This window comes from Babylonia areolata, chromosome 15 (assembly GCF_041734735.1).
Source record: "Babylonia areolata isolate BAREFJ2019XMU chromosome 15, ASM4173473v1, whole genome shotgun sequence".
Lineage (NCBI taxonomy): Eukaryota > Metazoa > Mollusca > Gastropoda > Neogastropoda > Buccinidae > Babylonia > Babylonia areolata.
In genome coordinates, this window is record NC_134890.1 from 1,935,357 (window position 1) to 1,958,658 (window position 23,302).

General features: G+C 44.6%; 1 protein-coding gene across 1 annotated transcript; it reads left to right on the forward strand.

The window, feature by feature from the left end:
• Positions 1 to 1,066: 1,066 nt before the first annotated feature.
• On the forward strand, positions 1,067 to 22,223 carry LOC143290138 (FAST kinase domain-containing protein 3, mitochondrial-like). Its single transcript, XM_076599432.1, has 7 exons — positions 1,067 to 1,202; positions 7,527 to 9,018; positions 10,358 to 10,480; positions 13,894 to 14,004; positions 17,892 to 17,976; positions 19,691 to 19,805; positions 22,056 to 22,223. The coding sequence occupies exons 2-7, from the start codon at positions 7,566 to 7,568 to the stop codon at positions 22,182 to 22,184; spliced, it is 2,016 nt and encodes a 671-aa protein (XP_076455547.1). The 5' UTR covers positions 1,067 to 1,202; positions 7,527 to 7,565; the 3' UTR covers positions 22,185 to 22,223.
• The last annotated feature ends 1,079 nt before the right edge of the window (positions 22,224 to 23,302 follow it).

The following is a 23,302-nucleotide window of genomic DNA, read 5'->3' on the forward strand; positions in this document are numbered from 1 at the left end:
TAAGACCAGACGCTTTCAAGACAAAGTTTAGCAAAAACATTGATTGTGTTTGTGGTGAACAGATCACACGAAATTACATTTTATTTCAGTGTCAAACGATTGTCAGGTTATTTCCAAAGTCCTGTAAAGTTAGAACATTTTAAGAACAAAACATTAAAGAAATAATGTCTAACCATGCAGTTACTGTTGACTGAAAATGCCGAATCCCTGTTACACAGTCCAGTAGAGGAGTTTCTGTGATGCCGGCGATCTTCCGATATTGAATTTTATTGATTTTTTTCTTCTTCTCCATATTGGTGTTTATATGTTGCTAACTGCCGTTACACAGAAATTTACGAATTGTTGATTCCATTGCTCTAGTTTATCCCCCTTTCTTTTGGGTCTCTGTACCTCGAGTCCCCTTTAACCACCATCTCCATCCCAAAATAACACACCCATCCCAAAATAACACACACACACACACACACACACACACACACACACACACACACACACACACACACATCCTATCTCCCTCCCTCTCTTTTCAGTAATATGTATAACGCCATCTTGACTCTATGTTTATCTCTGTCACTCTGTGTTTCTGTTTCTCTCCGTCTCTCAATCTCTCTCTCTGTGTCAAACGTTTTGTTGCTCCTACAAATTGACTGTTTGAATAGCGTTAATTTCATTACTGTTTTTGTAACATGTGCATGCTTGTTCCAGATCAGTTTCTGATTGCTCGATCATTATTTGACATATATTAATTAATTTCTATGTCTGGTACTCTCTCTTTCTATCGCTATACCCCCCATCCCCCTAATTTTTCTTCTCTCTCTCTCTCTCTCTCTCTCTCTCTCTCAACCAATGCACTGTTGTGAACGCTGAATCACCATGCATGTAACCGTGATTATAATGTGCGTGCTGTATTAATATATGATTTTCCCCTTGTTTTGACTGTTTCTCCTTTGAGGGGTGGATGGTAAAAAGCATTGTCTTGCTTACTATTACGTTTAGAAAATAAAATGTTTTTCGGTCTCTTTCCATTTCAATGTACCGAAATATTTGGGTAAAAAGACATTTATGTTGCATGTTTGCCGAGACAGGTTTGATGTTCCGTAAGCTTGATCATGCGCGAGTTACACAAGGGTGCACCATGAGTAAATTTCGTTTGTTTGCTGGGAACTCGTGGTCATCAGCAGAGTTCGAGTGATGTGAAAGTGGTAAGTTTTTGTGTGTTTTTTTCAGTATGTAGTTGAACTTCATGTTCTGTATTTCTGACTCTGACAGAATAAATCTTCTGCGCATTTCACGCCATTGTTTGGTCAAGTTAGTTGTGTCATTCACACATTGTCATGATCATGTTACATGTATTCTTTTATGAACATTACCTCCAGACATGGATAGACGTCGATTATTCATTTACTCATGACACGCTCATGCGAAAGGGTAAATGAAAGACATTCATTTAAGTGTGCGCAATCACGTTATGATATTGTTTCTGAGTTTGTCCGTGAGTTTGCCTTGGTTAGTCAGTGTCCGTCCGCTAAACCACTGAGAAAGCTAGGCGTTCGTTGATACCAGTTAAAAAAAAAGAATTTTTGTTTTTTTTAATAAGTTTATTACGCCAGTTTTCAACAGGTTTAATGTATCGAGTAACGTTTTGGCAGGAAAGAAGTTAATAATGATCATTGCAGGCGCCTGATCCGTGAATATATATACATAATTATAATATATTTGTTAATTTTGTTAATTTCCAGTTGATAAACCACCGAGGCAACCATGTGTTTGTTCTGTATTGCCCATGTGTTCTGTGTGGCTTATTCAGGATTAAAGAGGCTATGCCAGTCTTGAATAAAAGCTAATTTGTGTTTGCACATTTCTTCTGTCTTTGCTGCTGTGTGCACATGTCAGATGATTGGTATGAGGACAGGCCTGGCGCTTCCTTTTTAGGAAGTGTCTGGGTTTGTTCCAATGTACCTTTTATTTACCTGTGTGCTAGCTGAATCGGTAGTGTAAGCATCACTGACTTGAAGTTGTGTACCTTGTGTAATAGAGAGAGTTACCACTCTTTACTATTTGTTAATCATTTCATCTCCTGGCCTCATTATTTGTTAATTTCCTTTTTAATTGTAATATACATATATGTATGCATGTCAGTGTGCATGGGGGATTGTTGGGCGTGGGGTTGGGGGAGGGGGGGTGCGCGCATGTGTGTGTCCACATCAAGTTTGATAATCACTTGAAACATTCTGAAAGCATGTCTTGATTAAGTTATCTGTGTTTTTCTTTGAAGCAGTTATTCAGCAGTGTGCTCCAAATTTGCGTACTGAGCAAGATCTGCTATGACATTGAACAGTACTGTCACATACTTCCATATGCGAAACTTTAATACGAAACCAATACGGAACAGTGGCACATAACTTTTCATGAAACTCCCCTGACAACACCTTAGTAACGTAACGACGCTTGGTCGTACCACAACGCAAACATTACATGGTGTCAGAAAAATACCTCGCTCACTAGCCCGATAAAAAACTTAAAGAGTGAACCATGGCGAATATGAACTTTGAACATCCATCTATTGATTGGGATGCAACAGATCTCTTCCAGGAATTCACTCGCTTCAAAGATCATGTTGGGTTTGTGTTTGACGGTCCGCTCGCAACGTTAACTGACAAGCAAAAAGCTGGATGGATCGGAACTTGGATCGGTGCTCAAGGTAGGCAAATCTATCGAACTCTACAGTGGACTGAAGGTGAAAAAGAAAATCCTGATGCAGTTTTAACCAAGTTTGAAACCTATGTTCGTCCAAGAAAGAACAAACGTGTGATAAGACATAAACTGAAACAAAGAAAGCAAGACCAAGGTGAGTCTTTCGACAACTTTGTAAAGGATCTAAAACTGATCATGATGGACTGTGACTACAGAGACAATGATGATATTATGGTGGACTGCATTATTGACGGAGTGCATGACAAGAAATTACAAGGGAGACTGCTTGAGAAAGGAGAAGCTCTCACTCTTGCCCAAGCCATAGAAATCGGTCAACACTTTGAGTTATCACAGAAACAACTCAGAATTGTTCGTGATGAGTCGGAAGCAGACGTAAATGTTGTCCGACACAAGAAACAACACATCAACAAGAAAAAACAAGAACCCTGTGTTAGTGATGATGAATCTAAATCTACTATTAGTGTAATCAGAAAGAAGCAATCAAAACAACAACATACAGGAAAAGAGAACATAAATGTTTGTTTTTGTTGCGGTGGAGATTCGAAACACCCACAAACAAAAGGGAGCTGTCCAGCTATAGGAACTACTTGTGCACATTGCAGAAAGCCCAACCACTGGAGGAAAGTGTGTCGAAGACGCCGAGATGTACACAATGTAGCAACAGACTCAGAATCAGAACCAGAAGTCTTAATGATCCACAGCACGAAGCTCAATGATTCAAAACACAATGACAAATGGAACCAGATTGTTTCAATTTATGGAAAAAACATCAAATTGAAAATCGACACTGGAGCAAGGTGCAACACTCTCACTGTCCGAGACTACCAGAAGATATCTCACTGCAGTGAGATCCGCTCCTCTGATAAAATTCTGCGCACCTACTCCAACCACAGCATCAAGCCTATCGGCACAGCAGATCTTCCAATTGTCCACAACGAAAAAACCATCAAAACTCGGTTTGAAATCATCAATATTGATCAAGAGAATGTGATTTCTGGAACAACTGTGGAAAATCTCGGTCTTGTTGCTCGTCTGTCAACAATTGAACCTGCAGCTAACAGTCAGACAACCTCTGGTTTAGATGAGTTTCCTGAGCTGGAGCGTACGACTGGAACTCTGCCAGGAGAATACAGCATCAAGTTGAAACCAGGTTCAAAAGGAGTTGTCCACCCAGCACGTCACCAGCCTGCAGCTCTGCATGAAAAAATCATCGAGAAGCTCCACGAGATGGAAGCAGATGGACACATTGTCAAAGTTGAAGAGCCCACTGAATGGGTCAGTTCAATGACTGTCTCTGTCAGAAATAACAAAGTCCGCATTTGTATTGATCCCAAAGACTTGAATGCTGCGATTCAGCGTGAGCATTATCCCATGCGCACAGTAGAAGAAATCATAGCAGACATTCCTGATGCAAAAGTATTTTCAAAACTGGATGCAAAAAGTGGTTTCCTGCAGATAAAGTTGGACGAAGCATCATCGTTCCTGACTACTTTTAACACTCCAATTGGAAGGTACCGCTGGCTACGCCTTCCATTTGGCATCTCCTGTGCCCCAGAAGTGTTTCAGAGGATCATGGACCAGATGTTAGAAGGCATCAAAGGCACATATGCAACAATGGACGACATTCTTGTTGCCGGTCGTGACACTGAGCACCATGACCAAGTACTGAAAAAGGTGGTGGAGAGAGCTACAGAGTACAATCTGAAACTGAACCCAGAAAAGCTGCACATCAGACAGTCTAGCGTGCCATACGTTGGCCATCTTCTCACAGCCGAAGGACTGAAGCTTGACCCGGCCAAAGTGAAAGCTGTTCAAGAGATGCCAACTCCCCAAAATAAAGATGACGTCAGACGCTTCCTGGGTTTCGTTACGTACCTTAACAAGTTCATACCAAACCTGAGTGAAGAAAGTGCTCCTCTGCGTGATCTTCTGAAAGAAGACGTTTTGTTTGATTGGCAACAAAGTCATGAACAAGCCTTCACAAATCTAAAAAGTCTCTGCTGTCATTATCCAGTGCTGAAGTACTATGACGTCAAAGCACCAGTTGAAATACACTGTGATGCCAGTCAGCACGGTCTTGGAGCAGTTCTCATCCAGGACAGAAGACCTGTGGCATACAGCTCACGATCCATGACTGACACAGAAAAACGTTATGCGCAAATAGAAAAAGAAATGTTATCCATCGTCCATGCCTGCAAGAAATTTCACTGCTACGTCTTTGGAAAAGAGGTCACTGTCTACAACGACCACAAACCGTTGGAGCAAATTTTCTCCAAGCCACTTCTGTCAGCACCAATGCGACTGCAACGCATGTTACTTCATCTACAGTGGTACAATCTACAAGTGAAGTATCGAAAAGGCAGCCAGATGCAGCTTCCAGACACTCTCTCACGTGCATACCTTCCTGAAGAAACCGCTGAAATAGCACACATAGAGACAGACAACACATATGCACCAATCGCAAAGGAAATGTACGGACAACTTCAGGAATGCTCACAACAAGAACTTGGACAGTTACAGACCCTGATTCTGAACGGTTGGCCAGACAGAAGAAATGATGTCTCCATAGAAATGCGGCAGTTTTGGGACTCAAGAGACGAATTGGCCGTCTCTGATGGTGTCATCTTCAAAGGATCCAGAATTGTCATACCACCCAGTCTCAGGAAACGAATGCTAGCTCTCATTCATGAATCTCACTTAGGTATTGTGAAATGCAAACAGCGAGCATGTGAAGTGATGTACTGGCCTTCAATGAACTCAGAGAAATTGAAGACAAAATCAAGAACTGCAGCAAGTGTGCAGATTACAAAAGGAAGCCATCTGCTGAACCACTGCTGCCTACACCTGTTCCAGATCTCCCGTACGCAGAAGTCGGAACTGACATCTTCAGTTTTCAAGGCAGAAATTACTTATTGACGGTGGACTATTTCTCAAAATTTATTGAAGTGGATGAGCTCAAGAGCATGAATACTGAGTCAGTGATTGATAAACTAAAAACCCAGTTTGTCCGTCATGGAATTCCGTCCACCTTAAGAAGTGACTGTGGGACACAGTTCACCGGTCGACAGTTTTCAAAGTTCTGTACAAGCTACGGAATCAGTCACAAGACATCTAGCCCTCATTTCCAAAGCTCAAACGGAGAAGCTGAACGTGCTGTTCAAACCGTCAAAAGACTGTGGAGAAAGAACGAAGTCAAAAACTTGGCCTTATTGGAATACAGAACTACACCTTTAGACGGCATCAATCTTTCCCCTGCACAGCTCTTGATGGGACGTCGACCAAGGAACAAACTTCCAACTCCTAGAAGTCTTTTTGCCCCTGCATACGACAGCCAAAATATCAAACGGCGCATGAGGATTGAAAAGACCAAACAGAAATTCTATCATGACAAGCCAACCACTTTAGAGCATTCAACTCTTCACCCTGGGGATCAAGTTCGCATGGCTCCACTCCCAGGCACTAAGGAATGGAGGCCAGCTGTGGTGGTAGAGCACCATACATCGCCAAGGTCCTACCTCGTACAGTCTGAAGGGAGTATGTATCGACGTAACAGACGTCACCTACACCGTTCAACACGAAGAGCAAATGATGAATCTTCAAATCTCCCAGAGCCGTCATCTACACCTGAAGCTGACCCACTACCTGAGGAACCTACAGGAGCTTCAAACTCACCTGGGTGCCCTCATCAGCAATCAACGCCAGATCGTCGCAGTGACACTACCTACCGGACACGCTCTGGACGTGAAGTTTACACCCACCTCAACGACTTGACCTGTGACAGTTCCAGTCTCTTCGTGTTTGACCCCATTGCAAGAAATAGTGTTATTAGTTACTGTGTTTGTTTTGTTTGAAGTTTATTTTTTTGTGTACATTCTAGTTTCACTTCTTCATAAGAGGGAAGATGTCGCATACTTCCATATGCGAAACTTTAATACGAAACCAATACGGAACAGTGGCACATAACTTTTCATGAAACTCCCCTGACAACACCTTAGTAACGTAACGACGCTTGGTCGTACCACAACGCAAACATTACAAGTACATATGTACAGACCTGCTAGTTCCTGAAACCCCTTCATGTGTACATGCAAGCAGATCAAATACGCACATTAAAGATCCTGTAATCCATGTCAGCGTTCGGTGGGTTATAGAAACAAGAACATACCCAGCATGCACACCCCCGAAAGCGGAGTATGGCTGCCTACATGGCAGGGTAAAAACGGTCATACACATAAAAGCCCACTCGTGTACATATGAGTGAACGTGGGAGTTGCAGCCCACGAACGCAGAAGAAGAAGAAGAAAGTCTCATGTTCTTTCTGTCTGTCTCTTTCTCCATGTCACACGCAACTCCTCATCTCTTTAATTTTGCTAGTACCCATTCATACTTTACTCACACATACATGCGTGTGCATGTGCAAACACACACACACACAGTAACACACATATACATAGTGACACACACACACACACACACACACACACTTGATAACACACACATGGAGGTGAACATTTACCAGAACTACAGTCACACAATATGCACACATGTACACACACACATACATACATACAAACAAGAACAGGGAAAACAGCAAAACACAAATATACCATGAGTGATGAAACAGAATCAACAGGTAATACTGTGTGCACAATATTCCACCAGTGTAACACAGAATAGACAGGTAACATTGTGTGCAGAATATTCCACTAGTGTAACAGAATAAATAGGTAACAGTAACACTGTGTGCAGAATATTCCACCAGTGTTGCACAGAATAAACTGAAACAAGTAACAGTCTAACACTGTGTGCAGAATATTCCACCAGTGTAACCAAGAAAGCCCATTGTCACCATGACACAGCCATCGGTGCGAGCGGTGCAGAAACTGACTCGAGCGTCGGCAGCATTGGCACTTTGTGGCCAGCGGTCAGCAGTGTCCGGACATTCCCCCTGCCTCCTGAAGAGGGTGCTGCCACCTGTTGGCTGCTGTGTGAAGCGAGGCAGCACCTCGGGCAGCCAGGGGGGCGGAGCTGGCAGGAACGTGGTCAGTGTGTCGTCCATTCTGCTGCAGGATGGTTTGGAGATCCAGGAACTGCCCATCCTGGTGCGTCTGCTGGACAAGGGTGCTCTGCCCCTGGCCAGCCACACCTACCCCGGGGAGCACGTCCGCCCCATGTCTGCCGAAGACCAGGACTTCCACTTCCTCCTGCAGCAGTGCCTGTCGGTCAGAGACGTGTTCAAGCTGTTGGAGATTCCCTCGGAGCGAGTGACGGGTTACTCTGCCTCAGCAGCGCTGCAGCGACTGTGTGAGTTGCAGAAGATGAATGCTGACTGGGACGACCTGCACTCCTTCATTCGTACAGCAGTGATGAAGGAGCTCAACGACACGGTCAGGAAAGACGTTGGTCAGCTGTCCAACGAAACCCTGGTGTCTCTGGTCTCCTGCTACATGAACATGGACAGCTTTGGACAGGAGTGTTTGTCCGCCATCAATGGGGAGATCGAGAAACGCATGGTGGAGGAACAGTTTTCCATAGAAAACTTGTGTGCTGTGAGCAAGCTGCTTCACATTTCGGGCAAAGGGGACAGAGACCTGATCAACAGCATCTGGGTGCACATCGCCAACCACTACCAGGACGTGGATGAGCGATGCATGGCGCGGGTGTTGGAGTCACTGCCCCCTTCCCACAGGTACGTGCTGAAGGTGTTGGGGCGGCAGGTGCAGCGGGTGTGGTGGAAGATGAAGGAGGAGGATGCTGTGGCCTGTCTGAATGCCCTGGTGCAGCACAACTCGCTGCAGGTCAGCATCATGACCCACTTTTCACACTGGCTCTTCCTCAACATCCACACTGTGTCAGAGAGAAACCTCATGCAGTTTGTGGCGGCCTTCATCCACTTCCGCTTCAGTGACGCCAAGTTCATCACGGCTGTGGAGCGCTACGTGGGAGCAGGGGGAGAGAAGCTGAGCGCCAACCTGCTGGGTCTGGTGATGGAGTACTGCCGCATGCGGCGCTATTTCTCTCCCACCATCCTGGACGCTGCTGCCCGGCACTTTGTTCAGCACGGACACTCGTACTCTGCGCTGCAGATGTTCACCATTCTGAGACCCTTCGGACAGCTCAACTACCTGCCCAAAGACTCCCACCAGTTCCTGTTGCAGACTGAGAGAATGCTAAAACAGCGCTTTGACGATTTCCATCCGGCCCATCTGGCAGAGCTGTTGTGTTCCTTTGCCTTTGTGGAGAAGATCCCGCTCAACTTTGTGCAGAAAGTGCTCACTCCCAGTTTCCTTAGTCGTGTAAAAGGTACGTTGTTTGAGTAGTGACCATGATTAATGATTTCATGAATTTACTGAGTGTACAGAGGTTAATTTTTTTAAGAGTAGGTTTTCAGAAGTGCTTGCAAAATGATACTGGAGGGATTAAAATATCTGGATGTGATTTAAACAGAAGGGAGGTGATGTTGTAGGGGATGCTGCGAGCTGCATCTCCATTTGATTTGAACTCCACTGGGGTGGAGTATTTATTTTCACAGGACTTGAATCAGACCCATGCTGGAGTCTGCTCCAGAGGGTGATGGTACAGTATTTGAACAACCCTGATTTAGGGGGGAGGGGTTGGAGGGGGGCGGGGGGGAACCTTTCTTGCTGACTTTTTATATATTTATAAACATATTCATCATGATATGCTTGCAAACTGTCACAATATCTGAACTGCATCAGTTGATCCTTTCCCTGTTTTAGTTAGGAACTTGTTCTTCTTACTTGTTTTTGGACACTTCCTTGCTTACCAAGGTAGTAATATCTTACCTGGTCGTAATATCTTACCAGCTGACCAAGGTAGGTATATCTTACCAGCTGACCAAGGTAGGTATATGTTACCAGCTGACCAAAGTAGTAGTATCTTACCAGCTGACCATGGTAGGTATATGTTACCAGCTGACCAAGGTAGGTATATGTTACCAGATGACCAAGGTAGGTATATGTTACCAGCTGACCAAGGTAGGTATATGTTACCAGCTGACCAAAGTAGTAGTATCTTACCAGCTGACCATGGTAGGTATATGTTACCAGATGACCAAGGTAGGTATATGTTACCAGATGACCAAGGTAGGTATATGTTACCAGCTGACCAAGGTAGGTATATCTTACCAGCTGACCAAGGTAGGTATATCTTACAAGCTGATCAAGACAGGTACATCTTCTTAGATGACCAAGGCAGGTATATATCTTACCAGCTGACCAAGGTAGTAATATCTTACCAGCTGACCAAGGTAGGTATATCTTCCTAGCTGACCAAGGTAGATATATATATTCCTAGCTGACCAAGGTAGGTATATCTTACCAGCTGACCAAGGTAGGTAAATCTTACCAGCTGACCAAGATAGGTATATCTTCCTAGCGGACAAAGGTAGGTTGCCCATGGTATAGTCCTGCTGGATCTAATGCAGGATTGGATCGGTCTGATGAAGTAGGCCTTCGTTTAGAGATGGCAGAATCAGTGTTCTGTGTGCAGGGTTGGACCGGTCCGATGATGTAGGCGTGTGGCTGGAGATGACAGAATCAGTGTTCTGTGTGCAGGGTTGGACCGGTCCGATGAAGTGGGTGTGTGGCTGGAGATGACAGAATCAGTGCTCTGTGTGCAGGGTTGGACCGGTCCGATGAAGTGGGCGTGTGGCTGGAGATGCTGCAGTCAGCGGTCAAGTTGGAAACACGCGGGGTTCGAGTCCCATACCTCTACAAAAAACAGTGTGGCACAGAGTGGAAAGGTGAGTGGATGTGGAGCTCTCTGAACTCTGCTGATGATTTCTGTCATCTCTCTGAACTCTGCTGATGATTTCTGTCATCTCTCTGAACTCTGCTGATGATTTCTGTCATCTCTCTGAACTCTGCTGATGATTTCTGTCATCTCTCTGAACTCTGCTGATGATTTCTGTCATCTCTCTGAACTCTGTGATGATTTCTGTCATCTCTTTAAACTCTGCTGATGATTTCTGTCATCTCTCTGAACTCTGCTAATAATTTCTGTCATCTCTCTGAACTCTGCTGATGATTTCTGTCATCTCTTTAAACTCTGCTGATGATTTCTGTCATCTCTCTGAACTCTGCTGCTGATTTCTGTCATCTCTCTGAACTCTGCTGCTGATTTCTGTCATCTCTCTGAACTCTGTGATGATTTCTGTCATCTCTCTGAACTCTGCTGATGATTTCTGTCATCTCTCTGAACACTGCTGATGATTTCTGTCATCTCTCTGAACTCTGCTGATGATTTCTGTCATCTCTCTGAACTCTGCTGATGATTTCTGTCATCTCTCTGAACTCTGCTGATGATTTCTGTCATCTCTTTAAACTCTGCTCATCATTTCAGTCAGGCAACATCTCTCTGAACTCTGCTGACCATTTCAGATGACATCTCTGAACTCTGCTGATGATTTCTGTCATCTGTCTGAACTCTGCTCATCATTTCAGGCAGGCAACATCTCTCTGAACTCTATTCCCACATCCACATGTAGTGATGTTCCCACTCTCCTCCTCCCCCCACCCACCACACACACATAGCAGACACACAGACATACACACACACACACACACACACACACACACGTGGCAGACACACAGACACAGACTCACACACACAGACTCACACACACACACACACACACACACACACACACACACACACACACATGGCAGACACACAGACACAGACTCACACACACACACAGTGACACACACACACACACACACACACACACACACACACACATGCGCATGCAGATGAAAAACAAATGGTGAGAGAGAGAGAGAGAGAGCAAGAGAGCAATGATTGTGACAGTCATTCTTTGTGCATTGAAAAGGAGCAATGATTGTGATGATTGTTTTGTGTGCTGACGAAAGGAGCTATGATTGTGATGATTGTTTTGTTTGCTGACGAAAGGAGCAGTGATTGCTGACAATTGTTTTGTGTGCTGACGAAAGGAGCAATGATAGTGATGATTGTTTTGTGTGCTGACAAATGGAGTAATGATTGTGATGATTGTTTTGTGTGCTGACAAAAGGAGCTATGATTGTGATGATTGTTTTGTTTGCTGACGAAAGGAGCAGTGATTGCTGACAATTGTTTTGTGTGCTGACGAAAGGAGCAATGATAGTGATGATTGTTTTGTGTGCTGACAAATGGAGTAATGATTGTGACGATTGTTTTGTGTGCTGACAAATGGAGCAATGATGGTGATGATGGTGATGATTGTTTTGTGTGCTGACAAATGGAGTAATGATTGTGACGATTGTTTTGTGTGCTGACAAATGGAGCAATGATGGTGATGATTGTTTTGTGTGCTGACAAATGGAGTAATGATTGTGACGATTGTTTTGTGTGCTGACAAAAGGAGCAATGATGGTGATGATTGTTTTGTGTGCTGACAAAAGAGGCAATGATGGTGATGATTGTTTTGTGTGCTGACAAAAGGAGCAATGATTGTGGCGATTGTTTTGTGTGCTGACAAAAGGAGCAATGATTGTGGCGATTGTTTTGTGTGCTGACAAAAGGAGCAATGATGGTGATGATTGTTTTGTGTGCTGACAAAAGGAGCAATGATGGTGATGATTGTTTTGTGTGCTAACAAAAGGAGCAATGATTGTGATGATTGTTTTCTGTGTTGATGAAAGGAGCTATGATTGTGATGATTGTTTTGTTTGCTGACTAAAGGAGTAATGATTGTGACGATTGTTTTGTGTGCTGACAAAAGGAGCAATGATTGTGATGATTGTTTTGTGTGCTGATGAAAGGAGCAATGATTGTGATGATTGTTTTGTGTGCTGATGAAAGGAGCTATGATTGTGATGATTGTTTTGTGTGCTGATGAAAGGAGCTATGATTGTGATGATTGTTTTGCTTGCTGACTAAAGGAGCAATGATTGTGATGATTGTTTTGTGTGCTGATGAAAGGAGCTATGATTGTGATGATTGTTTTGTGTGCTGATGAAAGGAGCTATGATTGTGATGATTGTTTTGTGTGCTGATGAAAGGAGTAATGATGGTGATGATTGTTTTGTGTGCTGACAAAAGGAGCAATGATTGTGATGATTGTTTTGTGTGCTGATGAAAGGAGCAATGATTGTGATGATTGTTTTGTGTGCTGATGAAAGGAGCTATGATTGTGATGATTGTTTTGTGTGCTGATGAAAGGAGCTATGATTGTGACGATTGTTTTGCTTGCTGACTAAAGGAGCAATGATTGTGATGATTGTTTTGTGTGCTGACGAAAGGAGCAATGATTGTGACGATTGTTTTGTGTGCTGACAAAAGGAGCAATGATTGTGATGATTGTTTTGTGTGCTGATGAAAGGAGCTATGATTGTGATGATTGTTTTGTGTGCTGATGAAAGGAGCTATGATTGTGATGATTGTTTTGCTTGCTGACTAAAGGAGCAATGATTGTGATGATTGTTTTGTGTGCTGATGAAAGGAGCTATGATTGTGATGATTGTTTTGTGTGCTGATGAAAGGAGTAATGATTGTGATGATTGTTTTGTGTGCTGACAAAAGGAGCAATGATTGTGATGATTGTTTTGTGTGCTGATGAAAGGAGCTATGATTGTGATGATTGTTTTGTTTGCTGACTAAAGGAGCAATGATTGTGATGATTGTTTTGTGTGCTGATGAAAGGAGCTATGATTGTGATGATTGTTTTGTGTGCTGACAAAAGGAGCAATGATTGTGGCGATTGTTTTGTGTGCTGACAAAAGGAGCAATGATGGTGATGATTGTTTTGTGTGCTGACAAAAGGAGCAATGATTGTGGCGATTGTTTTGTGTGCTGACAAAAGGAGCAATGATTGTGATGATTGTTTTGTGTGCTGACAAAAGGAGCAATGATTGTGGCGATTGTTTTGTGTGCTGACAAAAGGAGCAATGATTGTGGCGATTGTTTTGTGTGCTGACAAAAGGAACAATGATGGTGATGATTGTTTTGTGTGCTGACAAAAGGAGCAATGATTGTGGCGATTGTTTTGTGTGCTGACAAAAGAGGCAATGATGGTGACGATTGTTTTGTGTGCTGACAAAAGGAGCAATGATTGTGACGATTGTTTTGTGTGCTGACAAAAGGAGCAATGATGGTGACGATTGTTTTGTGTGCTGACAAAAGGAGCAATGATTGTGATGATTGTTTTGTGTGCAGATGAAAGAATGTGGATGCTGCAGTCCAAACTGGAGGAAACTCTGGGAAGGATGTTCAGCAGGCTTGCAGTCAAGGCACACACCTTTGCTCCAAACACCGTCTACATCATTGGTATATTTAGAACATCTGATTCAGTCTGTACCATTGGTACATAATAGATCATCTAATGCAGTCTGTACCACCGGCGCATAATAGATCATCTAATGCAGTCTATACCATCGGTACATAATAGATCATCTAATGCAGTCTATACCACCGGCGCATAATAGATCATCTAATGCAGTCTATACCATCGGTACATTTACATCTGATTCAGTCTGTACCATCAGTACATAATAGATCATCTAATGCAGTCTATACCATCGGTACATTTACAACATCTGATTCAGTCTATACCATCGGTACATAATAGATCATCTGATTCAGTCTGTACCATCAGTACATAATAGATCATCTAATGCAGTCTATACCATCGGTACATAATAGATCATCTAATGCAGTCTATACCATCAGTACATAATAGATCATCTAATGCAGTCTATACCACCGGTGCATAATAGATCATCTAATGCAGTCTATACCATCAGTACATTTACAACATCTGATTCAGTCTATACCATCGGTACATAATAGATCATCTGATTCAGTCTATACCATCGGTACATAATAGATCATCTAATGCAGTCTATACCATCAGTACATTTACAACATCTGATTCAGTCTGTACCATCGGTACATAATAGATCATCTAATGCAGTCTATACCATCAGTACATTTACATCTGATTCAGTCTGTACCATCAGTACATAATAGATCATCTGATTCAGTGTATACCATCAGTACATTTACAACATCTGATTCAGTCTGTACCATCGGCACATAATAGATACTCTGATTCAGTCTATACCATTGGTACATAATAGATCATCGAATGCAGTCTGTACCATCGGTACATAATAGATCATCTAATGCAGTCTATACCATCAGTACATTTACATCGGCTGACGTAATTTCAGAAAAGCCTGGAGTCTAATGCACTGAACATTGCAACGTAAGTGACAAATGTGTGCAGTAGTACCAACAGTGCATGCATCTGAAAACATTAACCCTTTGAGCCCTGAGTTCCTGAGCAATTTTAACCCTTCTGCCTGAGCTCCTGAGCCAAAATTTGCAAATAATTGGTATTTAATGTGTCACGGCAGATATAAAAAGAGTGCCCTGACAACCGCTTTACCGGTGGTAGAGACAAATGACATAATGCCTAGCCACCGATTGAGCGGTGCATAAACACTTGTGTCGTGTTTTGCTATTGGTTGACTTATATTGAAATCGATCTTTTTTATCCAAAGCACATGCACAAAACACAGTGAAAAGGCGTGGCCATGTTAGTACTACGTTCACTGACGTCAGAATATTACGGTTTTTCTGATTGGCTCTTCAATATAAGTCAACCAATAGCAAAACACGACACAAGTATTTACGCACCGCTCAACCGGTGGCTAGGCATTATGTCATTTTTCTCTACCATTGGTAAAGTGTTGGTCAGTGCTCAAAGGGTTAAGTTACTAGTTTCAGGCAGTCTGCATTGCCACAACTTTCTGATTGTTCAGTCACCATACTTGGCTCAAAGAGGAAGCGTTGTCTGCATTGCCACAACTTTCTGATTATTCATTCATCATACTTGGCTCAAAGAGGAAGCGTTGTCTGCATTGCCACAACTTTCTGATTATTCATTCATCATACTTGGCTCAAAGAGGAAGTGTTGTCTGCATTGCCACAACTTTCTGATTGTTCAGTCATCATACTTGGCTCAAAGAGGAAGCGTTGTCTGCATTGCCACAACTTTCTGATTGTTCAGTCACCATACTTGGCTCAAAGAGGAAGCGTTGTCTGCATTGCCACAACTTTCTGATTATTCAGTCACCATACTTGCCTCAAAGAGGAAGCGTCGTCTCCATTGCCACAACTTTCTGATTGTTCAGTCACCATACTTGGCTCAAAGAGGAAGCGTTGTCTGCATTGCCACAACTTTCTGATTATTCATTCATCATACTTGGCTCAAAGAGGAAGCGTTGTCTGCATTGCCACAACTTTCTGATTATTCATTCATCATACTTGGCTCAAAGAGGAAGCGTTGTCTGCATTGCCACAACTTTCTGATTGTTCAGTCACCATACTTGGCTCAAAGAGGAAGCGTTATCTGCATTGCCACAACTTTCTGATTGTTCAGTCACCATACTTGGCTCAAAGAGGAAGCGTTGTCTGCATTGCCACAACTTTCTGATTATTCATTCATCATACTTGGCTCAAAGAGGAAGCGTTGTCTGCATTGCCACAACTTTCTGATTATTCAGTCACCATACTTGGCTCAAAGAGGAAGCGTTGTCTGCATTGCCACAACTTTCTGATTATTTAGCCTTTAATTCAGTGGAAGGGGGAGATGTTCTTCCAAAAGACTATTATTGATTCATGTCTGTATGTCTGTGATAATGTGGATAATGCTGTTCTGTGTGTTCAGTTTCCATGATAGCCCCTAGATTTACAGGTAATAGAATTCTGCCAGTTGATGATATGGTTTAATTTTTTTTGTGACAAGGAAAGTGTAGCACTATGTGATGTGTGTTTTTAGTTTATTTATTTTGATTTTTTAAATTTTATTGAAAAAAAGATGATTAATTAGTTAATATAAGATTGTATGATTCATATCAGTCAGAGCTTTCAAGAGTAAACATGAAGAAAATAAGTTCTTCTTTGTTCATGGGCTGCAACTCCCACGTTCACTGGTATGTACATGAGTGGGCTTATTACCCCGCCATGTAGGCAGCCATACTCTGTTTTCAGGGGTGTGCATGCTGGGTATGTTTTTGTTTCCATAACTCACAGAACACTGACATGGATTACAGGATCTTTAACGTGCGTATTTGATCTTCTGCTTGCGTATACGCATGAAGGGGGTTCAGGCACTGGCAGGTCTGCATATATGTTGACCTGGGAGATTGGAAAAACCTCCACCCTTTACCCACCAGGCACCTGTTACTGAGATTCGAACCTGGGATCCTTAGATTGAAAGTCCAACGTTTTAACCACTCGGCTATTGCACCGGTCAAAATAATTTCAGTGATAAGGAAAAGGTATTCTATAATAATGCAGGTTTGGTTGTTTTTTTTAATGTATATATTTATGTTTCACATCCTCTAAATGCATTCTGTATTTGTTTTGTATATGTATTTGTATTTCTTTTTATCACGACAGATTTCTCTGTGTGAAATTCGGGCTGCTCTCCCCAGCGAGAGCACGTCGCTACACTACAGTGCCACCCATTTTTTTGTATTTTTTCCTGCGTGTGGTTTTATTTGCTTTTCCTATCGAAGTGGATTTTTCTACAGAATATTGCCAGGAACAATCCTTTTGTTGCCGTAGGTTCTTTTATGTGCGCTAAGTGCATACTGCATACGGGATCTCAGTTTATTGTCTCATCCGAATGACTAGCGTCCAGACCACCACTCAAGGTCTAGTGGAGGGAGAGAAAATATCGGCGGCTGAGCCGTGATTCGAACCAGTGCGCTCAGATTCTCTCGTTTCCTAGGCGGACGCGTTACTTCCAGGCCAACACTCGCAACCTTTCGCACACTGAAGCACTATTCAGAGTCGCAAACAATCAAACAAACATAAAAAAGTGAAAATAAATAAATGGGGAAAGTAATGAATGGTCAGTTTTGCTAAGGTGAGTGGTGTGTGTGTCTGCGTGTCCCAGACACTTGAATAAATGAATGAATAATCAGTGTAGCTAAGGTGAGTGCTGTGTGTGTGTACCAGACGCTGAAATATATGAATGATTAATCACTGTTGCTAATGGGAGAGGTGTGTGTGTACCAGACGCTGAAATAAATGAATGATTAATCACTGTTGCTAATGGGAGAGGTGTGTGTGTACCAGACGCTGAAATAAATGAATGATTAATCACTGTTGCTAATGGGAGAGGTGTGTGTGTGTACCAGACGCTGAAATGCACCTGAGTGAAGAAGGGAGACCTGTAGCTGTGAACTACCAGGGGGGGCAGGTGTCTCCTCAGGTGGCCACCAGGTGAGTGATGGTATGACAGGTGTTGTTGGGAGACATGTCAGTGTGTGGGAGGTGTTGTTGGGAGACATGTCAGTGTGTGGGAGGTGTTGTCAGGAGACGTGTCAGTGTGTGGGAGGTGTTGTTGGGAGACATGTCAGTGTGTGGGAGGTGTTGTCAGGAGACATGTCAGTGTGGGAGGTGTTGTCGGGAGACATGTCAGTGTGTGGGAGGTGTTGTTGGGAGACATGTCAGTGTGTGGGAGGTGGTGTTGGGAGACATGTCAGTGTGTGGGAGGTGGTGTTAGGAGACATGTCAGTGTGTGGGAGGTGTTGTTGGGAGACATGTCAGTGTGTGGGAGGTGTTGTTGGGAGACATGTCAGTGTGTGGGAGGTGTTGTCAGGAGACGTGTCAGTGTGTGGGAGGTGTTGTTGGGAGACGTGTCAGTGTGTGGGAGGTGTTGTTGGGAGACATGTCAGTGTGTGGGAGGTGTTGTTGGGAGACGTGTCAGTGTGTGGGAGGTGTTGTTGGGAGACGTGTCAGTGTGTGGGAGGTGTTGTTAGGAGACATGTCAGTGTGTGGGAGGTGTTGTTGGGAGACGTGTCAGTGTGTGGGAGGTGTTGTTGGGAGACGTGTCTGTGTGTGGGAGGTGTTAGGAGACATGTCAGTGTGTGGGAGGTGTTGTCAGGAGACGTGTCAGTGTGTGGGAGGTGTTGTTGGGAGACGTGTCTGTGTGTGGGAGGTGTTGTTAGGAGACATGTCAGTGTGTGGGAGGTGTTGTTAGGAGACATGTCAGTAGGTGGGAGGTGTTGTTGGGAGACATGTCAGTGTGTGGGAGGTGTTGTTGGGAGACATGTCAGTGTGTGGGAGGTGTTAGGAGACATGTCAGTGTGTAGGAGGTGTTGTTGGGAGACATGTCAGTGTGTGGGAGGTGTTGTTGGGAGACATGTCAGTGTGGGGGAGGTGTTGTTGGGAGACATGTCAGTGTGGGGGAGGTGTCGGGAGACATGTCAGGTGTGTAGGAGGTGTTGTTGGGAGACATGTCAGTGTGTGGGAGGTGTTAGGAGACATGTCAGTGTGTAGGAGGTGTTGTTGGGAGACATGTCAGTGTGTGGGAGGTGTCAGGAGACATGTCAGTGTGTAGGAGGTGTTGTTGGGAGACATGTCAGTGTGTGGGAGGTGTTAGGAGACATGTCAGTGTGTAGGAGGTGTTGTTGGGAGACATGTCAGTGTGTGGGAGGTGTCAGGAGACATGTCAGTGTGTAGGAGGTGGTGTTGGGAGACATGTCAGTGTGTGGGAGGTGGTGTTGGGAGACATGTCAGTGTGTGGGAGGTGTTGTTGGGAGACATATCATTGTGTGGGAGGTGTTGTTAGGAGACATGTCAGTGGGTAGGAGGTGTTAGGAGACGTGTCAGTGTGAGAGGTGTTGTCAGGAGACATGTCAGTGTGTGGGAGGCGTTGTCAGTGTGTGGGAGGCGTTGTCGGGAGACATGTCAGTGTGTGGGACGCGTTGTTGGGAGACATGTCAGTGTGTGGGAGGTGTTGTCGGGAGACATGTCAGTGTGTGGGAGGTGTTGTCGGGAGACATGTCAGTGTGTGGGAGGTGTTGTTGGGAGACATGTCAGTGTGTGGGAGGTGTTGTTAGGGAGACATGTCAGAGTGTGTGATTATTGTCCGTGTCATGGTTATTTCCCCTGTGTGTCATGGTTATCATGGTTATTTCCCCTGTCTGTCCAGACTGGCCATGTTGATCATGGGTGTTGATCACTACTGCGTCAACAGTGGTCACCTGATGGGGAAGTTTGCCATGAGACGTCGACATCTGCGCAAGCTGGGATACACAGTCGTTGAGGTGACTTTTTAAAATATATTTTAATTACACATACTTAACCGTGACCCAACTAGTGCAGACTCCGGCATTCCTGCCTGTGCAAACTACTATCCACCTATGCGGAGAAAACGAAACTACGGCCGATAACCTCCCGGAAGTAGGTAACCTCCCCTTTGTCCCACTGGCTAGTATATATATATATTTGACAACAAACAAGAACACCAGAGAATCGACAGACAGGCAGAAAATACGAAAAAACTTAACCGTATGAAGGGCACAGGAAGAGGAGTCATGATGGCTGCCGGAAAAAGAGGGCACTAGCTAGCGGGACAAAGGGGAGGTTATCAGCCGTAGTTGCTTTGGTTTTCTCCGCATAGGCGGGTAGTAGTTTGCACAGGACAGGAATGTCAGACCCCTGCCGGAGTCTGCACTAGTTGGGTCATGGTAAGTATGTTATGCCAGAGAATCGACAGACAGAAAATACGAAAAAACTTAGCCGTATGAAGAGCACAGGTACAGGAGTCATGATGGCTGCCGGAAAAAGAGGGCGATAACCAGCGGGACAAAGGGGAGGTTACCTACTTCCGGGAGGTTATCGGCCGTAGTTTCGTCTGCTCCGCATAGGCGGATAGTAGTTTGCACAGGACAGGAATGTCAGACCCCTGCCCGAGTCTGCACTAGTTGGGTCACGGTTAAGTATGTGTAATTAAATATGTTATTTAAACGTAATTTTAGATAAAAATTTCCTATATCTTTTATTGATAATTTATATATATATATCGGTAGATTTATGTTCAAGCACATTGATGAGAGAGTGTTGGGAGGGAATCAGAAATAGCCGCAGCTGAAGTGATTTACACATGATTAGGTTGTCCTTAGACCACATGGTTCACAAAATGTTAAGGACCACTTGGCAAGGTGCATTGTTCTTTTTGGGGTGGGGTGTGGTGTGATGAGGAAGGGTGTTCAGCCAGCAGCAGTGTGTCGGGTGTGATGTGATGAGGAAGGGTGTTCAGCTAGCAGTAGTGTGTGGTGTGATGAGGGAGGGTGTTCAGCCAGCAGCAGTGTGTGGTGTGATGAGGAAGGGTGTTCAGCCAGCAGCAGTGTGTCGGGTGGTGTGATGAGGAAGGGTGTTCAGGGGTGTGATGTGATGAGGAAGGCTGTTCAACCAGCAGTGGGGTGGGGTGTGATGAGGGTGTTCAGCTAGCAGCAGTGTGTGGGGTGTGGTGTGATGAAGAAGGGTGTTCAGCCAGCAGCAGTGTGTGTGGTGCGATGAGGAAGGGTGTTTCAGGGGTGTGGTGTGATGAGGGTGTTCAGCTAGCAGCAGTGTGTGGTGTGATGAGGAAGGGTGTTCAGGGGTGTGGTGTGATGAGGGTGTTCAGCTAGCAGCAGTGTGTGGGGTGTGGTGTGATGAGGAAGGGTGTTCAGGGGTGTGGTGTGATGAGGGTGTTCAGCTAGCAGCAGTGTGTGGGGTGTGGTGTGATGAGGAAGGGTGTTCAGGGGTGTGGTGTGATGAGGGTGTTCAGCTAGCAGCAGTGTGTGGGGTTGGGTGTGGTGTGATGAGGAAGGGTGTTCAACCAGCAGCAGTGTGTGGGGTATGGTGGGATGAGGAAGGGTGTTTCAGGGGTGTGGTGTGATGAGGGTGTTCAGCTAGCAGCAGTGTGTAGGGTGTGGTGTGATGAGGGTGTTCAACCAGCACCATTGTTTACAGCCAATGTTATGAGCACCACTCAGACAGGGAGCTGCTGTCTTGCGTATAGGCTTTCCCTTTTTACAGCGAAAAACCACAGCTGTCATCTATAAAGCTATGGAAGTGATTGTGGGTGTGTGGTGAACCATCAGTGTTCCAAGGTGTCGGTGCAAGTGTCTGAAACAGCCATTTGAGTCGTCAGTGAAAGACCAGTGGCTGACATTAGCTGCCTGCATCATTAGAATCACCTATTCTTTTTTGTGTGATATTTTATGAAAACATTTCTGTTTTTTGAAGTTCTTCCTAATGAAGTCTGCATAAATGTATATATAGAAACACACACACACAGGAGCAATGAGAAAACAGTGCTAAGGAACACTTTGTCCTCCCCCATAGTGTGTCTTCTGTGTGTAGTCCATCTCCTCTTGGAGTATGGAGGATTGTGACCACACACAGAATGTATGCACTCCCACACCTTTCTGTAATGATGGAAATTGGTCTGAGGGGAGGGTGTGTGTGGGGGAGTGGCATGTATTCATTGCAGTTGTTACTGCATCCAGTTGTGTTGTGTTTTCACCCAGGTGTTTGACGCGGAGTTCTTGCCCCTGACCAGGCCACAGCGAGAACAGTACATAGCAGACAAGTTGAGGAAGTGGGTTCACCAAGACTGCCTGACTGGGTTCACCAAGACTGAGTGTTTTCACCGCTGAATCAGTGGGTTCAGACTTGAGTGCCAGTACAACAGTGAAACTGGGGGTGGGTGGGGTTGAGTGTGTGGGAGGAGGGGGGAACATGTAGCAAGTGTCCTCTTTGATATCATGGCATCTGATTCAGTAGTGTAAGGACAGTCTGTGATGAAAAATGTGTTGGTTTGAAAGAACAGAATTGACCCCAGTAACAGTTATATTTCCTGTATAAATACACAGTCGACATTTTTATTGTGAGTGACATATTTGTAAGGTTTAAGTATCTCCACCCACAGCTGATGGAAATTTGTCTTGACTGTACAAGAAAAGGTTGGAAAATACTTTGACATTGACCATGGATTATGAGTTGGGTTTCATTTTATTATTATTATTTTTTTTTTTTATCTGTGCGGGTGAAAATTGAGTGAAGAAAAGTTCCCTCACACTGCCAGACGACAATGTAAATTTTCTTGCAGTGTTCTTTAAGTCTGACCAACTAATGACTGACATGTCAGTGTGTAGGAGGTGTTAGGAGGCATGTCAGTGTGGAAGGTGTAGTTAGGAGGCATGTCAGTGTGGGGGGGGGGGGGGTGTTGGGAGGCATGTCAGTGTGGGGGGAGGGGGGTGTTGGGAGGCATGTCAGTGTGGGGGGAGGGGGGTGTTGGGAGGCATGTCAGTGTGTGTGGGGGTGTTGGGAGGCATGTCAGTGTGTGTGGGGGTGTGGGGGGGGTGTTGGGAGGCATGTCAGTGTGGGGGGTGTTGGGAGGCATGTCAGTGTGTGTGGGGGGGGGGGGGGTGTTGGGAGGCATGTCAGTGTGTGTGGGGGGGGGAGGTGTTGGGAGGCATGTCAGTGTGGGGGGAGGTGTTGGGAGGCATGTCAGTGTGGGGGGAGGTGTTAGGAGGCATGTCAGTGTGGGTGTGGGAGGTGTTAGGAGGCATGTCAGTGTGGGAGTGGGAGGTGTTAGGAGGCATGTCAGTGTGGGGGGAGGTGTTGTTGGGAGACATGTCAGTGTGGGGAGAGGTGTTAGGAGACATGTCAGTGTGGGGGAGGTGTTGGGAGGCATGTCAGTGTGTGGGAGGTGTTAGGAGGCATGTCAGTGTGTGTGTGTGTGTGGGGGGGGAGGTGTTAGGAGACATGTCAG